Raw genomic sequence first — 26,490 nt, 5'->3', positions numbered from 1 at the left:
ATTGCCATTAATTTAAAGGGTACTTTTTCCTCACACAAAACACAATGTTCACAGATTTACATTAAACTTACACAGTTTGAAGATTATGATAGTAGAAAGCTTCCCTTGAAAGTTTACTTACTGAGGTTGATGTGAATGAAAAAGCCTTTGGAGCGATATAAACGGTTGCCCAAGGGAGCTGAGAAACTTTATAATGGGATGTTTATTGGCCCTATGACCAGGGCACTAATGTAAAGCGCATTGATACGGTTATTGTGAGTTGCCCTATATGATAGTGCTGGGCGAATAGTGAAATTTGTTATTCGGATACCGCTGGCCAACTATCCGAAATGAACCGGATATTCGAATAGTTTTTTTGCCGCTAGAGGGCGCTATTAAAAAAATATACATATATATTTTTAAAAATATTTATTTTTTGTCGCTAGAGGGCGCTGTTCGTTTGTGAATGAGATCTTCTGGGCGGATTGATATTAGTTTTAGACAGTGTCACTCGGTTCATTCATAAAAATGACCGGATCTAATTTAAAGATGCTTTTTCTTTTGATCGTGGATGACTCTACGTGAAGGAAAACTTTTGTAATCTTTGAACAAATTACGTCAGAAATGTCATTGTTTTAACTCTTCACGGAGGTGAGCATAGTTAAATACTTAATTTATGCTGTTTTATGCTGTCTTAATAGAAGTTTCATTAGGATTCAGACAAAACATTCATGTCACTTGTCGCCCGACGTCCGCGGATATTCGGATATTAAAGAATATCCGGTTACTTGGTTGTAATTACAGAACTATCCGGTTTATAAATAGCTATTCGCGCCCTATGCGGATATCCGGTTAAGAAAAAAAAGGCATTCGCGGTTACGGATAAGAAAACCTATTCGCCATTAACCGGATATTCGAATAATTCGCCCAGGCCTACTATATTAGAATTTTATTGTTATTATTATTATTAAGATTATCATTGGTTCTCTCTCCCAATCCTCAGGGCATCCCAATGTAGGTAAGTCATCCCTCATGAACGGTCTGTGCGGTAAGAAGGTCGTCAGTGCCTCTCGGACGCCGGGTCACACCAAGCACTTTCAAACCATCTTCTTAACGCCGTCGGTCAAGCTGTGTGATTCCCCTGGCCTGGTGTTTCCATCGCTAGTAGATCGACAACTCCAGGTTAGTTTAGTTCCTGGGCTGAAAGCTCTATACTTGGTTGAAAAGTAGAATTGTAGTTTTTAAATTTCATTTGTTGTGACAATGGATAGTTTATAGTTTTTGAGGCATTGCGTAGTGAGGTATCAATGATTCAGTTAGCAGGAATACCATCATACCTGTATCTACTTTGCTACAGCAAACAGGTTTAGATTTTGTTCTTTGGGAACTAGGCGTTGCTTTTTAAACTATTGCTAGGGAGTAGACTTTGGTATTTGCGAGACTACTTACATGTAGTTCCAAAAAGTGGATCCTTCTTAGTTTCAAAAAGTGGAATGGCAACAGGCCGAATTAAAATGTGGAGATTCTAGCAAATTTTAATCGACCAATTCCAGGGGTTTTGAGCGAGCAAAACATGCTGGGGAAGAATGGTGCAGCAAGATCGAACACGTGGGAAGAAGGTTGTGTCGCAGGTTACTTGATTTATAGACCTTTCTTTTGCAACGTCACATCCTGAGTTTTTTGCCAACCCAAGTTGGAAAACTATGGAAAGCCATAAATGCAAATCAAAAACAGATCACTACTGTTTGTAACAATGTTACAAAAATATTCAAACATTGTGCTGATTTTGTTGGAAACAAAACAACTCTGGGAGGTATTTTATTTATTTGAAAGTTTGCAGAAATCGTGAAATTGGTTAAAACATCTGTTAATACGATTGAGTGTTTTACAAGCATTCGGCCGTCCATGCCAACCAAGGCGGTTTGTTTATCAACAAAAGAAAGGTCTATAGTAATCATATTGATCTGACATTTTCTTTTACAGATTCTTTCAGGCATGTATCCCATTGCACAAGTCCAGGAACCATACACAGCTGTTGGCTATCTTGCCCAGAGAGTCAACCTCGTACCCATACTCAAGATTAAGCATCCTCTGTATGGGAATAAACCTGGGAAGGAGGAACTTGAGGAGTGGTCAGCGTGGGATATATGTGAAGGTAAAATTCAACCACTTAAAGGCAAAGTACATCTTTGGGTTTTGGAATTGTTTGATTGTTTTAATCCTACATAAATGTAGATCTATAGATACAATAAAATTAACCTTTGAAAATTTCATGTCCAAAGTTTTTTAGAAATCGCTGAAAATCCCGTGCGGTTAATATCCAGTCAGGAAGAATAATCCGTAATTGGAATACACAATCTGAAAAATATTTCTGACGGAAAAACATTGCTCAGATTCAAATTTTGGGAGATAATTACCGTTATCTTTTTCCATATCCACATTACTTTGAATTGAAAAGATTCTCAAAATGCTGTGTACAATTGAAAGCTGCTATAAATTATTTCCAACCTATGTAAGATTTCATAAGCCTTTTTGAGGTATGGCGGACGTGATACGCGCGCGTCACACGCCGCGACTGATGCCACGCTCACCATGTTGGTGGTCATTAGGTTTACGTGTAAACGCCGCGTCGCCTAAAATGCGCACTTCTATTTCTATGGTCAATATGCACAAATTTACCACAACTTTACAGTGTTGTAGCATTGTGTCCGCCATACCTCAAAAAGGCTTAGTGCCATTAATTCTAAGAGTGATTACTGTTCTCTTTAAGCCCAAAATGATCACAAGTTTGTGTTTTCATGTTGGACCCCTTGCAAAGCACCATCCCTAAGGTCAAAAGGAGGCAAATATTGACTGCTTTTACTCAAGCAATTATGACTCCCTCGGTGATCCCCGGAGCCTTCTATTTTCCCTCGGCTGCGCCTCGGGAAAATAGAACACTCCGGGGATCACCTCGGGAGTCATAGTTTTAACCATAGCACCACTCGAAGCAGTCAATATTTGTATACTATAGACCCCTCACACAATGCAGACTACACCTCCTAACAGCGACAGTCCAGGCCTGGACTAACACTCAGGCCATGGCCTGGCCTCTGTTGCCCCTTGTGCCCTTCAAAAGTTTCTAATTGACTTTAAGATTTTCCTTGTTTTACCCGTTTCAAAATAAAAATGACCTTTTGCCTTCTTCAACATGTTCATGGATGAAATTTAAGGCCTGCCTGTCTACAATTCTCAACATTTTGGGAGTCAAGTATTTGTGTGCATGTTTGTGCTAGATTTTGACTCCAAAAATGGCGTTCTGGATAGACATACATGCCTGAGTGCTACAACGCATTTCTCTTAATGCACACATTTGTTTTGTTTGTTCCACAGCATGGGCTGAAAAACGTGGTTTCATGACGTCCAAAGCAGCCAGGCACGATGTCTACAGAGCGGCTAATAACTTACTCAGACTGGCTGTAGAGGGCAGGCTATGCATGTGCATGAGACCTCCAAACTATACAAGTCAGAAAGGTACGTTTATAGGAAGACATTTTAGACAACTTACCCTTAACCCTGGAAGCCAATTCTTGTACCTTTGTTGTTTTTTTTTACAATTCAATTGTTATAAATTAATATGAATGTAGTTGTAAACAACAAAACTAACATGTACACATTTTATTTTTATAAGGTTTGTTGCGTTTTTTAGATGTTGCCGAAAATCCGTAGTCGTTATGTCCACGCAGTAAGAATAATCCCCAAATGGGAGTAGCCTATCTGAGAAAAGTTACTGCGGTAATGCTTCTCAGATTTAGGTTTGGGTGCATAAAAACTGATATCTTTCTGCGCAAATTTTACTTTGAATTGAAAGGTTTCTAAAAATGCTTTGTTCTACAGAAAGCTCATGTAAGGCTTATAACCCAAAGTTTTTGATTGCCATTCATTTAAAGAGTGATTACCAAACATATACGCTCCCTATAATTCTACACTTCTAGATAAATGGGAGAATCATCCCGACACTCTAGAAATCTCCAAGATCCAGGAGCAACACAAGGAGCTGAACCCCGAGGAGATTGACCAATCAGAGTTCACCAGCTCAGCCGGTGAGGATAGCGATGCGGACATTGAGAGCAACGAGGTAGAACGAGACACGGACACAAGGAGGAGACGACGACGGAAGGCTAAGGAGGACGGAGAGACAGACCGTCTCACAGCTACCAGCAATAAGTTTGCTCTATTAACGACGGAGTAATGACGTAGTGGGGGGATTCCCCCCTCCCCCCGATATCTGAGAAGAACATGATTAAAGAGCATGGTTCCAGAGCAAACAGGTATCTTTTTGTATTGAGATTCTTTCATGAGAGGACTTGGTGCCAGATTCATCCCGTACAGATTTGCCCTGTACAGATTCACCCTGTATGGATCGTTCAATCATGGTTCCCCTCCCCACCCTACATTGTATCTGAGAAGAACGTGATTAAGGTTCTTTCATGTGAAGACATGGTGCCAGATTCACCCTGTATGGATTGTTTCATTATGGTTCCCCTCCTCACCTTTATCTGAGAAGGTCATTATTAATGAGCATGGTTCCAGGGCAAACTGGTCCCTTTTTGTATTGAAATTCTTTCATGAGAAGGCTTGGTGACAGATCTGTAAGTGATGGATTGCTCCGTCATTGTTTGGTGCTAGTCAGATGCAAGGGTCTGGGAATTATAGACACAAGTGAGAGACCGCTGTGGAGTGGCATTTAAGATGGAGACCGTGCTGCTCCTAAAGCAAGTACGTAACAATCAAGGGGCTTTCATTATGTAGGGCAGGGTACCAGACTATAGACCTTTCTATAACAACTCCCCAGCCTGAGGTTTTGCCAACCAAGGCTGGCAACTATTAATGTAGGAAGCTATAAATGCAAAGCTAAAACAGATTTCCACAGTTTGTAAAAAAAAAGTTGTGTTTCTTGGATGCAAAGCAACCAACTATGGGATACACAATGTATGTTTTCTTTTACTTGAGAATTCGCAGAAATGTTTAACTTGGACACAACATCTGTTTAACAGGATTGGATGTTTTTAAAACACTCGGCCGTCCATGCCAACCAGTGCAGTTTGTCTATCAGTATTAGAAATGTCTATTACCCTGTCTGCATATTTTATTTACACTGATATCATGCTGCTTACTGTAGAGGCAGTTCATTGTCTGGAACCATAGTTGTTAGCCAGAGGGGTAGTCTGGGTGTCTTTTGTACACATTTGTTCAATTTGGACACCCTGTTTTATCTGTCATTTATATGTAATTTACACAGTTTTGATGCCCAGTTTTCAAATTTCCAGCAAATTTAGACACATTTTTAACCATATCCTGTCTAAAACCAAAGTACACCAGTTTCCACTGAACTTTGGATAGTTCAAGGATGATAATCTGTGATTTTGACATTTTGGCTAACTGCACTTAAAAACCAGCGAAATTGCACGCGGATAACATGGGCAATTTTCAAAGACCAGTTTCGACACTCTAATGTGACCCAACAGTTTCTTGAAGTATGAATTGATAAGATATCTATTATGTCATTTCTAAGTAGCATGCTGCTTATAATGCTGAGCCCCATTTTATTTTATTGATCTGCCTAAGCGGAAAATATTGCTAAACAAGTTATGAGCAGGATACCAGCAGTCAAAGATGGTGTGGAGTATATGTGATTGATATTTTTAACAATTTTTTGCTAAACAACTTATGAGTAGAAACAGTCACAGATATTAATACTAAAAATAACGGCACGTTAATCCGGAGGTCGTTGGTTCGAATCCCGCTCTAGTCAATTCTTTGTTCAACCCCCAAAAAATCATTTACAAATTTACCCAGTCAGTTTCCCTTGTTGTTTATATTGATATCTGAAACAAAAAGTCGCATCCCCTTAAGGTGATCCCCTAGCTGCCGCTTCCCAGGTTGTATCGTAATTTGGGTGTGATCCCTGGCTACACGGCAGTTAACGGTTGTATGGCTTCTGACTGGCACCCCTGAACAAAGATATTGACAAAATAGGGACACCGCCAATATAGGGCTAGATAGCTCAGTTGGTAGAGCGCCGGCACGTTAATCCGGAGGTCGTTGGTTCGAATCCCGCTCTAGTCAATTCTTTGTTCAACCCCCAAAAAAATCATTTACAAATTTACCCAGTCAGTTTCCCTTGTGGTTTATATTGATAAAAATTAAAACTTGAAAAGTGCACAGGTCTATCAGAATGCTCATGGCACTAAAAACAAACAATAACATATGATGTACAATAAACAAAAGTAAAACGTAAGCCTAAAGCTGCGTTCGCATTGGACTTTTGGGTCTGGTAACTTACTTGCCCGGTAAGTTAACTTAACAGGCCGGTAAGTTAACAGCTGGGGCCAATTTCATAGAGCTGCTTAAGCAAAAAATTTGCTTAAGCACGAAAATAGCCCTCTTGTTTTACACATGTTACTGGCCAAAATTCCATGCCATATACATGGCTTGTGACTGGTATTTAGCTGTTGTTTACTTAGCATAACAATTGAATGGAGTCTTGGCCGGTAACCTGATTTTACTAAGCAAGGATTTTTTTGCTTAAGTAAAATTTTGTGCTTAAGCAGCTCTATGAAATTGGGCCCAGTATTCGCACTTGGATTAATTTGTGTTCGGTAATTTACCAGGGGCCTTTCTTGAACCTTGGCTTGGGCTACGGCTCAGACTTTGGCTCCGCGCGCTGCGTGCGCAGTGGGAAGGCAGCTATACTTTTAACTCACATTTTTGGAGCAGTGCGTATTGCACGCGATGGTTCCAACATCAGCAGACCTTTTACAAATAGGTCAAGTATTGTTAAGTTACCGGAGTAGTGCGTTCGCATTGGACTTCTTGTCCCTGTTAAGTTAACATTGTTAAGTTACCGCGGCTCGAATCGGGCCTGTTAAGTTAACAGCGCCGTGGCGGTAACTTACCACCCCAGTAAGTTATCTGCTGTTTACACTTCCAATGTGAACACGGCTTAAGCCGAGAAAATGTGGAATGTGATCGATATATCGGCTGGTAACCTTATTCTGAACAGCATAATTGTGTTGTGCTAAGCTATTTTTTGTGCTTAAGCAGCTCGATAAAAATTGGCCCTTGGTTTTAAACCCCATATCACTAATCACATCAGTACATGTATTCAACACACTCAAACAATATTTGTCCTATTATGCAGCGTACTCATTCGATACTTTTGTATGAGATATTTCACACCATATTTTTAGGGAATTTCCTACCAAAAATAACACCACTGTGTTTTCCTGTTTGTGCTATTCATTTGAATTAAACTCAGCCATACCCTAAGTGGGGGGGGGGGAAGCTATCAGAAACGTGATTAATAAGTTCAACTACACAAACAATCCGTTCAAAACCTGATGTGGAAATTGTTGTACAGGTTAATCAACTGTATTTAACCTGTGGGACAATTTCACAGCAAATTTAAAGGGCCTGTGTGATCATGATCAATACTAATAATAATAACCAGTTTTTATATAGCGCTTTTCACACACGGAGGGCGTCTTAAAGCGCTTCACGTTATTACCTCTGGGGTCGATTTCACAAAGAGTTAGGACTAGTCTTATCTTGAGTTAGGACAAGTTACTCATCCTAACTTAGGACTAGCCATACGTTTTTAATATCTCCTACCTAACTCTTTGTGAAATCGACCCCTGGTCACTGGGCATTAATTCACATCTTAAACCATCTCAGCTCCCTGGGGAGTATACAGCCTGTGCCGCCAAATATGTAGTGCACTAAGCTAAATCAATCACAAGAACCATCTCTGCCCTCACAGGTACCCATTTAAACCTCGGTGGAGAGAAGCAAGTCAGGCCTGCAGCCGATTTCATGAAACGCTAGGATTAATCCTATCTTGAGTTAGGACGAGCAACCCGTCCTAACTTAAGATGGGTTCAATGCATCCTAACCTCTATGGATACAGAACTTAACTCGTCCCAATTCCTACAGAGTAAGGACGAGTTTGGTGAAATCGACGGCTATGGCTGTACATGAAAATATTAACCCTTGCCCAGTTACAGCACATGCGTGCACTGTACATAGATGGAAGGAAGGTGGAAGCAGTAACTGGGTGAGAGTGGAGTTTATCATGATGACGCAGCCCCTTTAACATCGGGGCGCTAAAGTCAGTCAATTAATCTGCTTTCCAACTTTGATAAAAACTAAATGTAGAAGTTTCAGCGTCATGCTCTTGCCCCTGTTTTTGTGGGTTTTTTTGTGGGTTTTTTTTTTGGGGGGGGGGGGTGGGTTGTTTGAAAGTTGTATATATTTTAATGTGTTTCACCCTAACACGTGAGAGATTGGGCCCTATACGCCTCTCTAAATATTTATGCATGAGGTACGTCACAATGCTAACCCAAAACGAGGCGATGGGCGCAGCCACTGCAAGTGATGGGGGAAGTGCGCCCATAGCCTCATTTTGGGTAAGAATTATGACGTCATGCATACATATTAAGGGAGCGTATTATAAGAGAGATTGGCTGTTGCCAGCTTGGCATTTTCCCCTCGTGGGAGTTTACCGAGTTTTGGGAAGATCACCTAAACAAACAAAACACGGCTTCAGCTCACCCCAGGCTTTGGTTCCATTCTTAAAAGTGTGTTGCCGTGCGATCAACTATTTTTTTTAAGGATTAAGAAACTGGTTGCGAGCGACGGGTCGGTAGGATTGCACATGACGTCATTGACCACCATCTTTGATGACTAACAATGGAAACGTGTACGCGCTGCGCACGACTCTCAGCCAATGTGTGCCGTTTCATCAACAATGGCAGCCAATGCAAGGGGTCTGTAAAGGGGGGGGGGGGTTCTGTGAGATTTCAAATAATAGCCAAGGATGGACTACTTTATGTTGTCTTTTTTTTCCATTTGTTTATTTCACTTAAACATTAAAGGCACTGGACACTATTGGTAATTACGCAAAACAATTGTTGACATAAAAACTTACTTGGTATAAAGAGCAATGGAGAGCAGTTGGTAGTATAAAACATTGTGAGCAACGGCTCCCTCTGAAGTAAAGTAGTTTTTGAGAAAATCAAAATTTCTAACTCAAATACTAAAAGACTTCAGGCCATAAGCCCTTTTCAGGCATCTAAAAGCACACAAATTTGTGTAACAAGAGTGTTTTTTCTTTCATAACTCTCATGCAGCCGATTTCACGAAACGCTAGGATTAATCCTATCTAGAGTTAGGACGAGTAACTCGTCCTAACTTAGAGTGGGTTCAATGTGTCCTAACGTCAATGGATACAGAACTTAACTCGTCCTTTGTCCTAAGATTAATCCTAAGTTAAGAAGAGTTTGGTGAAATTAACGGCTGCAACTTTGATGACCAATTGAGTAAAAAATCTTGGGATACACCAAGTGAGAATACTGGGCCCAATTTCATAGAGCTGCTTAAGCAAAAAAAATTTGCTTAAGCAAAAAATTCATTGCTTAGTAAAATCAGATTACCGGCCAAGACTCCACTCAATGCTAAGTAAACAACAGCTTAATACTAGTCATAAGCAATGTATATGGCAGGAAATTTTGGCCAGTAACATGTGTAAAATAAGCGAGCTGTTTTCGTGCTTAAGCAATTTTTTTGCTTAAGCAGCTCTATGAAATTGGCCCCAGGTCTTTGACAGTTATCAAAGGTGTCCGGTGCCTTGAAGTATTCAACCAAATGATCCAATGGGATCAACACGTACCAATGATGAATTTATTCACCTTTCTTGCACTGGGAAGAAATTTGTACATTTACTACCTACATGTAGTATACTCCTTAAAGGATTTGGGTCCCTTTCCAAAATGTCCATAGATTTACATTAAACTTAAAGGGTTTGAAGAGAATGATAGTGCAAAGCTTCCCTTCAAATTTTACTTACTGAGGTGCTGTAGTTTTTGAGAAATGAGTAAAACAATGTCATGAAAATACATTTGTAAATGATTCAAATAATTTTCGTCTCATGAGAGGAAAATTAATTTCATGACATTGTTTTACTCAATTCGCCAAAACTACAGCACCTCAGCACGTAATATTTTCAGGGAAGCTTTCTACTATCACTATCTTCAAACTGTGTAAGTTGAGTGTAAATCTGTGGACATTGTGTTTTCTGTCCTACAAAAGTTACATAGACCCTTAAATGAAAATACATGTTTTGCACCTATATCAACATACTTAAATTCACAAAGTTTAGTTAAAATGTACAGCCCAAAATCAACTTGCTTATATTTGACTTCATATATTTGTAAATCTGCTTCTTACAGTTTTTCTTCTGTCCCAAATTTTGAGCAATTTGCATATTTTCATGGTTTTCAGAATTTCACAATATGTGCTGCAATATTTATGAGATTTTAATGTTACCGTCTAATGCAGGTATATGTTTTATTCATAGCTTACATGTGATAAGATGCCAAACAGTACTTTGTTTTGTTCACAATCATGCAAGATTTTCGTTTTGAAAAACAAAAATTATTATGATGACAATAAAAGTTACGATTCGTTCAACACATTAAGATGTATGGGTGGTTATTTCATATGAATACTGGAAAAAATACCCAATCTTTTTTCTTCCTTGATTTCCCTTAAGTTTCGTTTCTAAATCCCTTTACCACTTGAACATTATGTTTATGTTTCCAGATTCAATCAATCAATCAGAGGGAATTTATATAAAATAGTAATAATTACAACATTTATAGAGCGCTAAATACGGATGTTTCTAAGCGCTATTACCAGATTGACAAAACAGATGGGTTTTAAGTTGAGATTTGAAAGTGTCCAATGAAGGAGCTGCTTGAATGTTGAATGTGGATGGGTAGCTTGTTCCAAAGTGTTGGAGCTATGACTGAAAAGGCCCGATCGCCATAGCGTGTCATGGTGCGGGGTCCCGGGGAAAGCCGGAAATGAGCTATTGAAGAAGAGCGAAGGCGTCGGGTAGCTGATGAAAGTGAAGAAGAACGAAGGGCTATGAGGTCTTGGAGATATACCGGAGCCAAATTATGAAAAGCTTTATACACAAGAAGAAAAATTTTGAAGTGGATGCGTTGGTGAATTGGAAGCCAATGAAGAGAGCGAATGATGGGAATATGTAGCACCAAAAATCAACCAAAGTTGGTCAAAGGCGCGCAAGGCAGTTGGATGAAATTAATTTTGATACACTTGTTGGAATAGAAAACAATTGTGGAGTTTCTTGAAAATGTGAATAGTGTTAGCATCCTTGATGTGGTTAGGGAGAGTGTTCCATTCTTTTGGTCCAAAACAGGAGAGTGAGCGATCTGCAAATGACACAGCATGGGTTCTGGGCACGATAAACTGATGGGCAGATTCTGGAAAACATGCCTTGTCCCTTCCGAGGGTTATAACTCTCCCCGACGAAGGAACCTTTTTTCAGTCTTTATCATAGCAACTTTATTTTTTGCCCTTCAAACTGCTGCTTCATGGATGTCCTCTTTTTGGAGGGATAAATATTTTGTATTTCCATTGATCACTTTGCCACTGTTCCATTCAATGACCCCGCCCATGGTTGTTCCATAAAGGGTGTGTACTTCTGCCGCCTCCCTGCGATGTTCCACCAAGGCGGGGCCCCAAGAATCTGCAGGAGATGTTATTGCACGCAAGCGCTGCAATAAAAAGAACATTGTCGTCAATATAATGGATGGAAGTTTGCATCGGGGATATAGACACTGCTCTAGATGCAAAGGTCGAGGGTTCGAATCCTACCTGTGGTGTGTGCACAGTTGTGTTTGTATTACTATGTACATGTACTTGCTTGTAACTTTGTTTATACATGTTTACATGTAAGTAGGATTTGACTATGAATTTCCATGTGAAATGCATGCAAGGTGGAAGGTGCTTGTGTGAAGGGGATTGACGTAGGCTCCGGGCTGGTATCTGGCATAATTCACGAGCCTCGCAGTGTATTCCCACTCCACTCCAGTCAATTTTTCTTTGTTCAAACCCTAGCATTATTTCTACTTACCTCCATAAAACTTCCTTTGTTCCTGATGAACTCGAAGATTGCATGTGCAGGAATTCCAAGGAGTGTACTGATCATTATCATCCAGCCGATGGCCCTAGCCCAGGGTGGGTACTCCCCGTTGTACTCTGGCTCGGTCCAGCTTATCCAGTTCATGATGAGGACGCCCTAAATCCAGGTATAATTGTGGAGAGAGAGGAATATTTTTCAGGGGGACATTTACCTTTCGATTTGTTTTGACCGATTGTTTTAATCCATATGAATGTAGATATATACCATAAAACTTCATTTCAAAAAGTGTTAGCATCTTTAAGATATCGCAAAAAAATTGGTTGTTCCCCGGGGTATGTCCATTTGCCCTGGCAGACCAGGGTAGAGCGTACATGTGTGAAAAGGGGCAACCCTGGGGCATAAAGTAGTGTGAAAAGGGCTTAACATTCTGTAAACAAACAGGGAATGGAAGGAAGGTGAACCTACCCCCATCAACATCGGTGTCAAGACGGCCCAGTTAAACGGCCACCACATGAAGAACCAGGAGTCCACAAACTTGTTACCGAGCATAGTTCGGATGTCATTCTTGAATCTTCTGACACCATACAGCCAGCTGAGTCCACCACAGAGAAGGAAAGCGAACAGCACCATCGCAAAGTTAGCGCCGTAGTTATCCAGGAGTGACATCCAGTAGGGTCCAGCCTGGGTCAGATGTCATAGTGCGGTTAAACGGTAAGCATGTGTAATATGCTTAGCAGTAAAGTAGCACTTAACACAATACAATGAACCCTTATAATTCTGTTTGATGTCATAGTGCCGTTAAACGGTTAACACATATGTAATATGCTTAGCAGTAAATTAGCACTAAACACAATACAATAAACCCTTATAATTCTGTTTGATGTCACAGTGCGGTTAAACGGTTAGCACATATGTATTGTGCTTAGCAGTAAGTTAGCACTGAACACGATACAATAAACCCTTGAAGTTCCATTTGGAAGTCCAACCTTATGTCAATGGCGATTTTTCCTTAAAAGACCTTATGCACATGACGTCATTTCAGTAGGGCGTACTCACCTAGAGATCAAAAGGAGGTTGTTCATTGGCCAATCCTGTGCGCCGCGCGTATAAATCTGTGCGTTTTGATTGTTTTGTCACCGTTTTCCTCTAAGATGGCCGCTGCATAACATCAATGCATAAGGTCTATTACTAACTTGTAACTACTGACTGATGTAGAAAGCAGAAAACAAAACTGCCTAAAACCATAAAACTAATAATTTTGTGTAGTTATTGTAACCAAAACTTCCTTGTGTCAACTTTCAAAGGTGCATTTTGGTTGTGCTGCTGGGGCTGTTATGCATCAAAGAGATTGATAAAAAAACTAAATGAGATGGTACAGAGAAAATCCACCCAAAGCATCAAGCATCTCCGACATTAAAGGTAACTTTTATTTATTTATACCACATGTTATTAGCTATACTGTAGCTCAGGGCCCAATTCTTTAGCCCCTGATGCAAAACTAACATGTGGTACCTGCTAACACATAGGATTGGAACTGCCTCTAGCCGCCAGGCTAGCTCGATAGTCTAGGTGTAAGGCATCTGCTCTAGCAATAGACAAAGGTCATGGGTTCAAATCCCACTAATTGATTTTTGTGTACAGTACTCGGGAAAGTACTGATTATAGTGCTTAAAGACACTGGACACTATTGGTAATTGTCAAAGACCAGTCTTCTTACTTGGTGTATCTCAACATATGCATAAAATAACAAACCTGTGAAAATTTGAGCTCAATTGGTCGTCGAAGTTGCGAGATAATAATGAAAGAAAAAACACCCTTGTCATAACACAAAGTTGTGTGCTTTCAGATGCTTGATTTCGAGACATCAAAATCTAATTCTGAGGTCCCAAAATCAAATTCGTGGAAAATTACTTCTTTCTCGAAAATTACGTTACTTCAGAGGGAGCCGTTTCTCAAAATGTTTTATATTATCAACAGCTCCCCATTACTTGTTACCAAGTAAGGTTTTATGCTAATAGTTATTTTGAATAATTACCAATAGTGTCCACTGCCCTTAATACACAATTGTTTGTTCTTGATGCAAAACTATCGTCTGTTAAATTACCTGTGTAATACAAGTTAAACTGCACAGAAGTAGTACCAGGCATATTCCAGTATTTACCAAAACTCGTCTATGCGGTGGGAAGATATTAGGAAACTCGTCTATGAGCCCTGTTGACATTTTCTCAATAGAAACAAACTGCGGGCGAAAAACAAATAAAAAAACATGCTGTTTTAAAAACTGAAACAGTCAAGTAAGAAACCACGGAGGAAATTGACCGGCAACATAATAATAAAAAAGTAGTTCTTATAATAGCGCATTTTACAATAACCGTCTTAAAGGGTCTTGGTACTTTTTGAAGGGCATAAAACACAAGTTTACATTAAACTTACACAGTTTGAAGACGATGATAGAAAACTTCCCTTAAAAAAATAATACTTGCTGAGGTGCTATAGTTTTTGAGAATTGAGTAAAACAAGTCACGAAAACAGTTTACGTCTCAGTGAGATGAAAATTATTTTTGAAATTCAATGTTTCAAAGGCATACTATGTATGGATGTGAATATATTATGTTCTGTTTTAGCCTCTTTTTACACTTGGCAAAACAGCTAATCTCTGAACTTGCTTTTCTAAAAAAGTATTTTTTCTAGTTGGAAGGGTCGATTTTAACAAAGTTATAGAGGTTTTTCCATACCTGACTGTCCACACCTAATGTGATGAGCATAAAGAAGAACAGCACTGACCACACAGGAGCAGCAGGCATCCTAGCTACTGCTTCTGGGTAGGCTATAAATGCAAGACCAAAACCTGAAAGAAATCACAAGTTACAATTAATAATAATAAAAATAATATTGATTTTGGTTTTTACTCATCTACACAGATGTTTGTTAGCACTGCATACTCAGAACTTTCCCAAGGTCTGTTAAAATAAAATCACAGGCATATTACTTGGGTGGGATTCGAACCCACAACTTTAGCAATTCTAGAGCAGTGTCTTACCAACTATAGATCACCGAGATTGTTGCCCAGTAGCTAGAGGCAGTTAGAGAGTTACCGCAACAATTGTGTAATGCAATGCGTTATTATAAGAACTAGTTGTTATGATTATTATTTATTCATCTGTCTTATAAATTATGTCAAGCAAAGAAAAACAAAAGCATACACAACAAAAACTCAAAATTTGTATTTTTGTAAAACAAAAAAATTAAGTTAAGTGTAAAAGCTTACTTTTCATGAAGTTTATACTAGAACTATTTTTTTTTTCGTGAATTTTTTCTGTCATATTCAAGAAAATCTAAAGAAAACTCAACAACTGATTTCGGTTTTTTACAACCAAAATTAAGCTTTATGTGTTTACATGCTCGAAACTATGCATTTTTTCCCACTATCTCCTGACTCACACAACTTATTGAGCCTAAATTTTCACAGGAATTTTATTTCATGTACGTGTAGGCCCTATTGTTGATCACACTAAACATAACCACTGTCCGTGCCTACAGTATTTTGTCAGCTCTCTACCAATCCTATACAACAATATTTTTTTTTTACGGATGACTGACCATAAAAACCAGCATTCCTTTTCACCAGTCTATCTTTTTGTGATTTGCAAACTTACTGCATGGTTCAAGAGTCACAGTGTAAAAGGGTGCCGCAGGGCTCAAAGTTTTGGGGGAAAATCCACAAGGCCGCAGGACTTGTAGCTCAGATAATTTACTGGATCTGGCTTTTATAAAAACAACAAGAATCAAAATGACAAGAGACTAGAATTAAACGGAGAATACAGTTTTATCATCGAAACTGTTTTCTTGAACAAAACACTCAGTGAAGATTTATCTGTTCTGATTTATGTGTGATACTCTATTTTGATTCTAGTCTCTTTTTATTTTGGTTCCAGTTTTGTAAATAAAATGCTGGTCCATTTAAGATTCTGAGCTACAATTCCTGCAGTCTTGTGGATTTTCTCCCCAAATTCGAGCCCTAACTGGAGACAAAATTAAGAGGAAGTCATAGCCGAGTGGTTAAGACCATCAAATTCAAGTTTGGGTGGTTAAGTCATCGACGTGTGGGTTTGAATCCCGTTCATTACATGTGTGTCCTAAAGCAAGATACTTTACTGTAATTGATTTTCTTTACCATGGAGTATAAATGGGTACCTGCGAAGGTTGAGGTTGATATTGTGTTTGGAAAAGCCTTCTGAGTGCACGGCAGCTCGGACTGTATACTCCTCAGGGAGCTGAGAAAGATTAAAATGAATGTAATTTGCCCAATGACTAGGGCACTAATGTAAGCAGTATGATACAGTAATTGTAAAATGTGCTACATAACAACTAGTTATTATTATTAGTTATTATTAAGAAAGATTGCTAGCACTCAGTTGACAGCTGTCAAAAACACATCTGATTACTAGATCTGCAATTCATTACCCTGTCGTACGACATCATCAACCTCAACACCCTGCAAGTCTGCCATGTATCCAAGAATTGCGAAGATAGCAAATCCAGCCAGGAGGCTTGTGAATGAGTTAAGAAGAGTGACAATCATGGTATCCCTGAAGTATGAAACATTATTTTAAAACAATTACTGTTTGAAATTTTAGTAATAATAGTAATAAGTCTCAATCAATAGATGGAAATTTGCATCGGAAATAAAGAATACTAGTTTTGGTTTACCCATATACACTGATGTGTGTTAGCACTGTATACTCAGTACTGTGTGTTTGCACTGTATACTCAGTACTTTCCTGAGTTCTGTGGAAAAAAACCTCACAGGCATATTACTCGGGTGGGATTCGAACCCACAACCTTTGCATCTAGAGCAGTGTCTTACCAACCAACTAGACCACCGAGTAGTTGGAGGCAGTTCGAATCGTAAGTTCATCAAATAAAAAATGTTACATCATTAAAAAATATCTCAGTAAATATGTAATACGCAACCAATCTGAGGTGTATTATTTGACTTTATCCTTCCCTTGTGTGTGATAAAGAAGTAATTTACAAGACAATTTGCTCTGACTCTTTGTGCTATCTTAGATCAGAGCTCAATATCCACAGGACCGTAGAATTTGTAGCTCAGAATCTTTACTGGACCAGGATGTTTTTATACAAAACCAGAATCCAAATGAAAAGAGAATGAAAATACGGTTTAAAGACAGTGGACACAATCGGTAATTGTCAAAGACTAGCCTTCACAGTTGGTGTATCTCAACATATGCATACAATAACAAACCTGTGAAAATTTGAGATCAATTGGTCGTCAAAGTTGTGAGATAATAATGGAAGAAAAAACACCCTTGTCACACGAAGTTGTGTGCTTTCTTATGCTTGATTTCGAGACCTCAAATTCTAAACTTGAGGTCTCGAAATCGAATTCGTGGAAAATTACTTCTTTCTCGAAAACTACGTCACTTCAGAGGTAGCTGTTTCTCACAATGTTTTATACCATCAACCTCTTGTAATCAAGAAAGGTTTTATGATGATAATTATTTTGAGTAATTACCAATAGTGTCCACTGCCTTTAAGCAATTTCACTGTTTCATTTCAACAAAACACTGTGAGAAGAGTGATAATTTCTGTTTTATGGGTAACAGCATTTCAAAGGCATTCTTTTGTGAGACAAAGATGTTGAAATGCAAAACAGAAGCAGCTGAACAGAAGACCATTAGACTAAGTGTCCTGTCCTGTCCAGTGTAAAAACGAGGCATGTAAACCTGGTTCATACTTCCTGCAAATGCGAATTGGGTATGACGGTTGAAGTCACAAATTCGCAACAAATAATTTGCAGCAGTTGAGTTGCGCTCAACTCTCTTGCCAATATCACAGCGAAAATAGAGTTGTGGCGTAAATTCATGGCAAATTCGCATCGCATTCGCAGGAAGTATGAACCTGGGCCCAAATTCATAGAGCTGCTTAAGCAAAAATTTTTGCTTAAGCAGAAACATCCTTGCTTAGTAAAATCAGAGTAACGGCCAAGACTCAACCCAATTGTTATGCTAAGTAAACAACAGCTAAATACCAGTCACAAGCAATATATATGGCATGAAATTTTGGCCAGTAACATGTGTAAAATAAGCAAGCTATTTTCGTGCTTAAGCAAATTTTTTGCTTAAGCAGCTCTATGAAATTGGCCCCTGGCTTAAAAGCTAACCTGAAAGTGTTGTTGTGGAACTTGTTGTAGGATGCCAAGGTGTGTAATCCTCCTAAGCCGACGCTTAACGAGTAGAAAATCTGTACCACAGCATCAAGCCACACCTAAAAGGAGAGAGAGAATTTATAAAGTTTTTTAGTTGTAAGAAGTATAGTAAACTTGCAGGCACAATCATGTGTGAAATCTCTGTATGTGTGTTGGCTCTTAAAGGCAGTGGACACTATTGGTAATTACTCAAAATAATTATTAGCATAAAACCTTACTTGGTAATGAGTATTGGGGAGATGTTGATAGTATAAAACATTGTGAGAAACGGCTCCCTCTGAAGTGACGTAGTTTTCAGGAAAGAAGTAATTTCCATGAATTTGATTTTGAGACCTCAAGTTTAGAATTTGAGGTCTCGAAATCAAGCATCTGAAAGCACACAACTTGTCCACATGTCTAACAGATAAAAGGAAGAAAAAGCACTTACCTTTGGTTTGCCAAGGAATTCCCAACGAGGAGTAATGAAGAATGAAATGCCTTTTTCAGAGCCAGGCAACATTAGTCCTCGAATAAGCAAAATGATCAGGACAACATAGGGGAAGGTAGCAGTGAAGTAAACAATCTGCAGGAATGGAAGGGATGTAATACAAATCTTAAGCAAAGTTTCAAAACAGAGTTTTGCCTGACAAACTGTCACCTATGTCAACCTCAAAACTGTTATTACCATCTTTCAAAAACCCATTATTTACCTTTTAAAGCCATTGGACACTTTCGGTACAGAAAAAAAAGTGCAGAGATTTACAAATAATTTACAGGGTTTACAGAAGGTAATGGTGAAAGACTTCTCTTGAAATAGTATTCGATGAAATGCTTTACTTTTTGATAAAACATTAAAATAATATCAATTCTCGATAGAATTACGGATTTATTTTAAACACATGTCATGACACGGCGAAACAAGAGTGGGTTTTCCCGTTATTTAATATATAAGTTGTGATACACGAAGTGTGGGACTTGGACAATGCTGTTTACCAAAAATTGATACTTGGAGGTGTAAATTACACCTCAAAGGGAAGGCACACGTTTGGTAATTGTCAAAGACCAGTGTTCTCACTTGGTGTATCCCATCATAAGCATAAAATAACAAGCCTGTGAAAATTTGGGCTCAATCAGTCATCAAAGTTGCGAGAAAATGAATTTGTGTGCTTTCAGATAGGAATAAAAGACTTCTAGCTAGAAGTCTGTTATTATTAGTGAGAAATTATCTCTTTCTCAAAAACTACTTTTACTTCAGAGGGAGTTGTTTCCCACAATATTTTATACTATCAACAGCTCTTCAATGCTCTCCAATGCTCGTCAGTTTTTAAGTTAATATTTGTTTTGAGTAACTGCCAGACGTGTACCTTCCCTTTAAGGTAAGATTGTTTTTAAAACTTTGAAATGGAAAAAATACCCTAATTTTACACAGAAATGATCTTATTATAAGAAACCAAAATGTTTGTGTGGAATCTTTTGTGCGCATGTGATTCACCTGCAGATTACTTTCTTTGTATATTCAGCTGAATTCCCTTCACATTGAATAATTTTTGAATGGGTCAACCATGCGTATATTCAACAAAAGAGAACAAGCTTTAGTCTGGTTAGGATAACTGACAGAGACTGATTTATGACTCAATGTATAACACATCCTTTTTTCAATACAGCCCCTTGCATATACAGACAGAAATGGGGACTCTTAGGTCACACAGCTATCGTCCAATTATTTCTTGCCTCTTTTGGCCTCAGTGAAGGCACTTTATTTGGCCTCAGTGAAGGCACTTTTTTTGGCCTCAGTGAAGGCACTTTTTTTGGCCTCAGTGAAGGCACTTTTTTGGCCTCAGTGATGGTGCTTTTTTACTTCCAGTGAGGGGACTTTGTTTGGCCTCAGTGAGGTTGCTTTTTGACCTCATGGAGGTTGCTTTTTGGCTTTAGTTGAATAGGGCACTTTTTGGCCTCAGTGAGGGCACTTCTTTTTTGGCCTCAGTGAAGGCACTTTTTTGGCCTCAGTGATGGTGCTTTTTTACTTCCAGTGAGGGGACTTTGTTTGGCCTCAGTGAGGTTGCTTTTTGACCTCATGGAGGTTGCTTTTTGGCTTTAGTTGAATAGGGCACTTTTTGGCCTCAGTGAGGGCACTTCTTTTTTGGCCTCAGTGAGGGCACTTGTTTGGCCGAATGGAGGGTGCTTTTTGGCCTTAAATAGGGCCCTTTTTTTTGCCTCAGTGAGGGCACTTTTCTCCAGTGAGGGCGCTTTTTGGTCCAGTAAAGGAACTATTTGCCTCATTGAGGACCCTTTTTTCCTCATCATTGAGGACAATTTTTCCATCATTTTGGCCTGAGTGAGGGCACTCTTTGCCCCATTGAGGGCCCTTTTTGGCCTGAGTGAGGGCACTTTTTACCTCAATGACGACACTTTTCCGTCAGTGAGGGCACTTTTGCCTCAGTGAGGGCATTTTTGGCCTCAGTGAGGGCACTTTTTCAAGAGTGTGACGTCATAAACAAGGAAACTATTGCAGTGAATGATAGCGTAATATCTAACTAATTACCTTGCCTGCTGTTTTAATTCCCTTTATGAGACACATGAATACAACAAAGTAGGAAGCTAAGAGACATATCAGTAGTTGCCATACAATTTCACCAGTTTCATTCATCGTATCGGACTCTTGTATAACAGCTCGTCTGTATCAAACCAAAGAAAAACATATTCACAAATCACAAATTATTGTTTATCTCATAAGTTTGTGCATAGTGGGGACCCTTAATTTTTCTCATAAAGCCTGAAAGCCACCTTAAGGTGAGGGCTACACTTTAACTGTCGACCCATATAAACTGTAACCAGGGACACATTGCCACCTACTCCTGGGGCTGAAACAGGATTACCCCTCCACAGTCTGTAAGGATGTAGGCAAGGGTATCATCTACTAGGAGCCACTTGGAAGAGCAGAATGCACTACCTTCCTAACTTTTTCAAGGGCACAAGTGTCATGATCGGGATTCGAACCCACACTCTTCTTTTGAGCACCAGAGAGCTTCGAACTAGAACTCTCAACCACAACCACAAACGCATTGAAAATCAAATTCACATTCAGGAATGCGACAATGCCAGTCCTAGGTCCAATTTCATAACGCTGCTTAAGCACAAATAAGTAGCTAAGCGCCAAATAATTATGCTTACTAGAATAAGGTTATAACCAGCCAAAGTACCATGTCACATGTACAATGCATGACCGGTATCCTGCTTACTATTGCTAAGCATGGATTTTTAAGCAGATTTTTCTGCTTAAGCAGCTCTATGAAAGTGGATATGTAACTTACATCCAATATTCTTCACTTGGCGTCTTACGCATTGCCTTGAAGGGATCAGTATAGTTAGCGAGGCTGAAGTTCCCTAAGCCATCCGTTGTAACGTTTAGGTCCATCAGGTCAGGTTGTGTGAGATTCATTATATGACTACATTCATTGTCTTTGGTGATGATACCTCCTGCTTTTAGACAATCTCCAACAATATCACTGTGAGGGAAAGAGAGGAACTGTTAACTTTCCCCCCAACCATAAATGAACCTAAGTAGGATTTGAAACTTTGCATGGTGGAAATACGATATAGAAAGGTTTGCAGTAACACCATGTAATGACTATCTCTAATGAGTTGGGGTGGTTTTCAACTCGACGTTTCGATCAGTATGCTCTGATCGTCTTTTTTTTTTCTTTTCTTTTTTTTTTCTCCAAAAGACGATCAGAGCATACTGATCGAAACATCCAGTTGAAAACCAACGGTTCTTTTCAGAACCACCCCAACTCATTAGAGATAGTCATTACATGGTGTTACCGCAAACCTGTCTATATCATAAATGAACCCTAAAATACAATACAATACAATACTATTCAAATGTTGTTGTATACAGCTGTGAACTTATGACTTTTTGTACAATGTGCAACATTTCTGGGTGTGTGTTGTGCTATAATGTATTATGTTGAAATATTTATTTTGTGCACTCTTGCACTTTTGGGGAGGTTTTTTTTTTTTTTTTTTGGGGGGGGGGGGGGAGAGGTTTATGTCACATGCACGTTACAAAGGAGACGGCGGAGACCTTTATGAGCTTTCCCATTTATTTGCACTCAGTGTATAACTTACACAGGTGAAACTATAAATAACAAATACATAAATAGCTTATTAAATAAAACGAAAATGCACATTATTAAACAATTAAGAGAAGGGAGACAAAGGTGAACCGTATCAGGCTTACGAAAACAACTTTAAATGCAGAACGAAGAAATGTTATCGACGGAGATAACAGTACATGTTTGGTAATCATTCTTAAAATTAATGGCAAAAAAAACTTACTTAGAAGTACAGCAGCTTGCAATAATAAAAAGCTCTTTCGAGAATCGTTTTGAAAGTCATTTAGAAGATAGGGTGTAAAAATGTATCAGTTTTTATCCAACAAATTTGAATTTCAGAAGCGTTACTGCTGTTCAAAAAAATACAAAAGTTACTTTCTCTTTAAGCAACAGCTACCATTTTTTTTCCTTGGATTTCAATTTTGTTAATACTTCCAAGTTCCACAATTACTTAAGCATCATATATCCTTTGTTTCTTTGGAGTTCAATTGTTTTTAACACCTGAAAGTTCTTCGACAATAAATTAAGTTTATGAGATCATTGTTTCAATTATCATCCACTTTGATTAAAGTCCTTTGTGTGGACCATAATCACTTCATTAGACACGCTATAATATTGCCTAAAATAATCTTTGTTGAACCATCCAAGGAAAGTCTAATTATCAATTGAATGACATGATACCCAATGGGTTTTTGTTCTTTCAGTTCTGGGGAGGAAGTAAAATATGTTTGATCACCTGCACATGAGAGAGTTCCAGACTTGCCCACATCCCACCCAAGGTAGCAACGTGGTGAAGGAAACAAAGAAGTAATAGAAGGTGTAGGTGATGACAACACCATAACTGATTGTAAGGTAGAAGTTCACTAGAAACTGTCCATAGCTCAATCCTGATTGTAATAGAAGAACAAAAAAACAGAGCAAGTTAAGACAGGTTTGTCAACAATGTTAATAACTACACATCAGACTAGTTAGGCTCCAAGAGAGGTCTGTAGTAGCATGGAGGAAGAAAAAAGTTCTTCCTCCATGGTAGTAGCACCATGACAATATTTTCTCTTTTTGAGTATGTGTTAGCCTAAAGAAGCGGTGGTTAAGGCATGGAGGTAGAAATTTCTATTTCTACCTCCATGGTTAAGGACTCAACGTTTTGATCAGTATTCTCTTGTCATACATAATTATGCAGCATCCAGCAACAGAGTCCAGCGTACTTCTGAAGACGATCAGATCGAGCATGGTACCAATCGTACCAGGTTTTTTTTAGAACCAACACTACACAAAAAGGAACATGCACATGGTAGGCCTATTACCACACAAAAATTCTACAGACTTAGGCAGCGGACTGGTCTATGATGAAAAAACTCCAGTGGGTAAACGACCTTCCCCTGGCTACTCAAACTTTTAACTGTGTTCCCTAAACGTATTCTCTTAAAAGTCAGGAGAAATCGGATTTAAACTTGATTCATATGCAGGGTAATTAGAATCTGCTTAGTCAGTTGCTAACTGGTATTGAGTGAAAAACGGTTGTGTTAAGCTTGCAAACCTTTCATGATGGGCAGAGCTCGCCAACAAGTCAGCATCCCCAAACTGCAGTACTGGCCAAAGTTCATCTCCAGAAAGAACAGGGGCATGCCAGCAAAAGCCAAACTCAGGAAGTAGGGGACGAGAAAAGCACCTGGTAAATAATATAAATTAAAAAAAAACAGTATTGTATGGCAATACTAAAATCTGAAACATATATTTAGAGGCAAGCATACAACGTTTTGGCGGTAAAATATTTTCTATTCGTAAGTAAGTTGTGGGGCATCTGTTCACTATTTCGCACAAGTCTGATTACGCCCGAATGTTCACATGTATGATCAAACACTGTCAAGCGGCATGAGGTTACTGTTTGGGCCATAGGTTTTTTTCCAGGGGACACTCTGAAAACAAAAATGGTTCATACAGAAATAATCCCAGATTAATCTGGGCGAGTATATAAACATTTCGTATCCAATCACGCTGGGATTAAGAATAGAAGCCCCTCATTTCTTAGAAGGCCTACAGACAAAAGTTCGTCACCAATCACGCTTAGATTTTACTAGTAGCTTCAGACCCACATTTCTTTGTACATAATTAATCTTAGAGAAGTCTGAGCGGCTTTCATTTTGTTTTTCACCGATCACGCTAAGATTTTACCGGCAGAATTCAGAAGCATCACATGATTTCTTAGGCCTACAGAGTTAATCTTAGAGAAATCTTAGCGGCTTTCATTTTGTTTTTCACCGATCACGCCCAGATTTTACCAGCAGCTTCAGAAGCCCCACATTTCTTACAGAATTAATTTGAGAGAAATCTGCGGTTAAAAACATTTCGTTTCCGATCACGATGGGATTTTACCAGCATGCAGCTTCAAAAGCCCAAAATTTCTAAGTACAGAATTATTCTCAGAGGACTCTGAGCGGTTATAAATTTGTTTCGCGCCGATCAATTTAAAGGCATTGGACACCATGGTAATTGTCAAAGACCAGTAGGCCTATTCTCACTTGGTGCATTTCAACATATTGCATAAAATAACAAATCTGTGAACATTTTGGACTCAATTGGTCATCGAAGTTGCAAGAGAATAACGAAAAAGAAAAACACCTTTGTTGCACGTGTGCTTTCAAATGCATAAAAAGGGGGTCCCGGGACTAATGTCTTTTAATATTAATTTGAGCTAGAAATTTTTAGAAAAACTAGTTTACTTCAGAGGGAGCCGTTCTCACAATGTTTAATACTATTCACATCTCTCCATTGCTCGTTACCAAGTAAGTTTGTGTGCTATAACAATTTATTTAGAGTATCTACCAATACTTTCCAGTTCCTATTGTGCTATAATTGAACGTTATTGCTCAGCAAGTAGTGTGACGTAACTTACCGCCCCCATTTCTGTAGCAAAGGTACGGGAACCGCCATACGTTGCCCAAACCAACAGCCACGCCCAAACATGACAAGATGAAATCAAACGGATGCGACCAATTTCCCCGTATCTGATTTTCGTCCCCTTCGAACCTTATATTTGGGTCTTTAGCAGGACGTTTGCCTCCATCTAGCTCACCGGTTGCTCCTTGTTTTGTGGGAGACATCGTATACTATTCGAGACTTCTACTAGCTAGGCCCTAAAAGTTATACTTGATGCAAATGTTATAGGGTCTACTCGGCACATTGTGTATAGTAAGCCTACTTTAGAAGGCCCCTGTGCAGTATACCAAATAGCATTCCTGGGGGAAATCTCTTTTCACATGTATTATTAAAAAGCAACCATTTGCGAACCCAATCCTCAATGGGACACAAAAGCACCTGGGTCACGACCGTCACAGTTCTAACCATAGAGTGTTCTAACTCTGTTCTGAAAAGTGTAGTCTTGTTGCAAGTCGATAGTAATGTGCGCGGCGAGGAGGGAGTGATCTGGGGATCGCGATAGTTGAGTGATAGTGTGAATGATTTTAACAACGTCTTGCACCAAGACTACACTTTTCAAAAAGTAGTGAGATGGGGCTCGGTCAGGGGCGTCAATCCGTCTTGAAGTGTGGGGGGACACATAACATTTACGGCGTGGGGTCCGGGCCCGCTTTAGGGGCCCGGAATTTTTTTTAGCCCGTAGATGCTCTCTGGTGCAATCTAGTGAATCTGAGGGGTGATGTTCCCCCCTCACAGATGTTGGAATTTAATGCCTATTTCAAGCTATGATGCAATCTAGTGAATCTGAGGGGTGATGTTCCCCCTCACAGATGTTGGAATTTAATGCCTATTTCAAGCTATGATGCACCTATTCTTGCTATCATGGTTATTGTACCTAAAAAAAAAAATATATATATATATATACATATATATTTTTTTTTATATCATTATTTATTTTCCATTAATACCCGGGACAGTTTATCCAGATTGGTCGAGAGGGCATCAATTGGTCGTGTTTAAACGTGCGAGAAGTGTTCAAAATAGGCGTGGCGCGCCACGGAGGTTTCTCCCACGGTGGAGGCAGGCAGATTGAAGCTAGCTCCATCGGGGGGGGGGGGCACACAGAATCTCGTCTACTCTTTTGTATACCCTAAATAAATAAAAACATTGATCTGTTTCGTCTTCCTCTCGTAATCAGTACTAAAGTCCTAACAATTATTCACATGATAAGATATTTTTGCAGTGTTTAATTTTTTCTCATACTAGAAATAGTTTCCCCTTGC

The 26,490-nt window shown here is 39.1% G+C and overlaps 2 protein-coding genes across 3 annotated transcripts in view; one reads left to right on the top strand and one right to left on the bottom strand.

Moving 5' to 3' along the window:
* Positions 1 to 26,490, top strand: part of LOC139947870 (guanine nucleotide-binding protein-like 1) — a 395,329-nt gene that overhangs the window by 27,078 nt on the left and 341,761 nt on the right. The window contains exons 8-11 of one of the 2 annotated variants that reach the window (XR_011787389.1): positions 983 to 1,161; positions 1,963 to 2,134; positions 3,352 to 3,492; positions 3,954 to 6,032. Coding sequence is in view for 1 of the 2 variants with exons in the window: in XM_071945697.1 (XP_071801798.1) it covers positions 983 to 1,161; positions 1,963 to 2,134; positions 3,352 to 3,492; positions 3,954 to 4,210 (749 nt within the window). In the remaining variant the exon portion in view is untranslated. Of the gene's footprint in view, positions 1 to 982; positions 1,162 to 1,962; positions 2,135 to 3,351; positions 3,493 to 3,953; positions 8,215 to 26,490 lie in introns of those variants that run through there. The other variant, XM_071945697.1, reaches the window with a different exon arrangement.
* Positions 8,263 to 25,489, bottom strand: LOC139948345 (sodium- and chloride-dependent neutral and basic amino acid transporter B(0+)-like). Its single transcript, XM_071946482.1, has 13 exons — positions 25,185 to 25,489; positions 23,829 to 23,960; positions 23,028 to 23,178; positions 21,488 to 21,682; positions 20,719 to 20,851; positions 18,625 to 18,759; positions 18,153 to 18,256; positions 16,433 to 16,557; positions 14,704 to 14,816; positions 14,073 to 14,207; positions 12,434 to 12,649; positions 11,960 to 12,124; positions 8,263 to 11,600 (listed from the first exon to the last, which is right to left on the bottom strand). The coding sequence occupies exons 1-13, from the start codon at positions 25,390 to 25,392 to the stop codon at positions 11,403 to 11,405; spliced, it is 2,010 nt and encodes a 669-aa protein (XP_071802583.1). The 5' UTR covers positions 25,393 to 25,489; the 3' UTR covers positions 8,263 to 11,402.

The sequence above is a fragment of the Asterias amurensis genome, chromosome 15, assembly GCF_032118995.1.
Source record: "Asterias amurensis chromosome 15, ASM3211899v1".
Taxonomy (NCBI): domain Eukaryota; kingdom Metazoa; phylum Echinodermata; class Asteroidea; order Forcipulatida; family Asteriidae; genus Asterias; species Asterias amurensis.
This window is presented reverse-complemented; position numbering and strand designations above follow the sequence as displayed.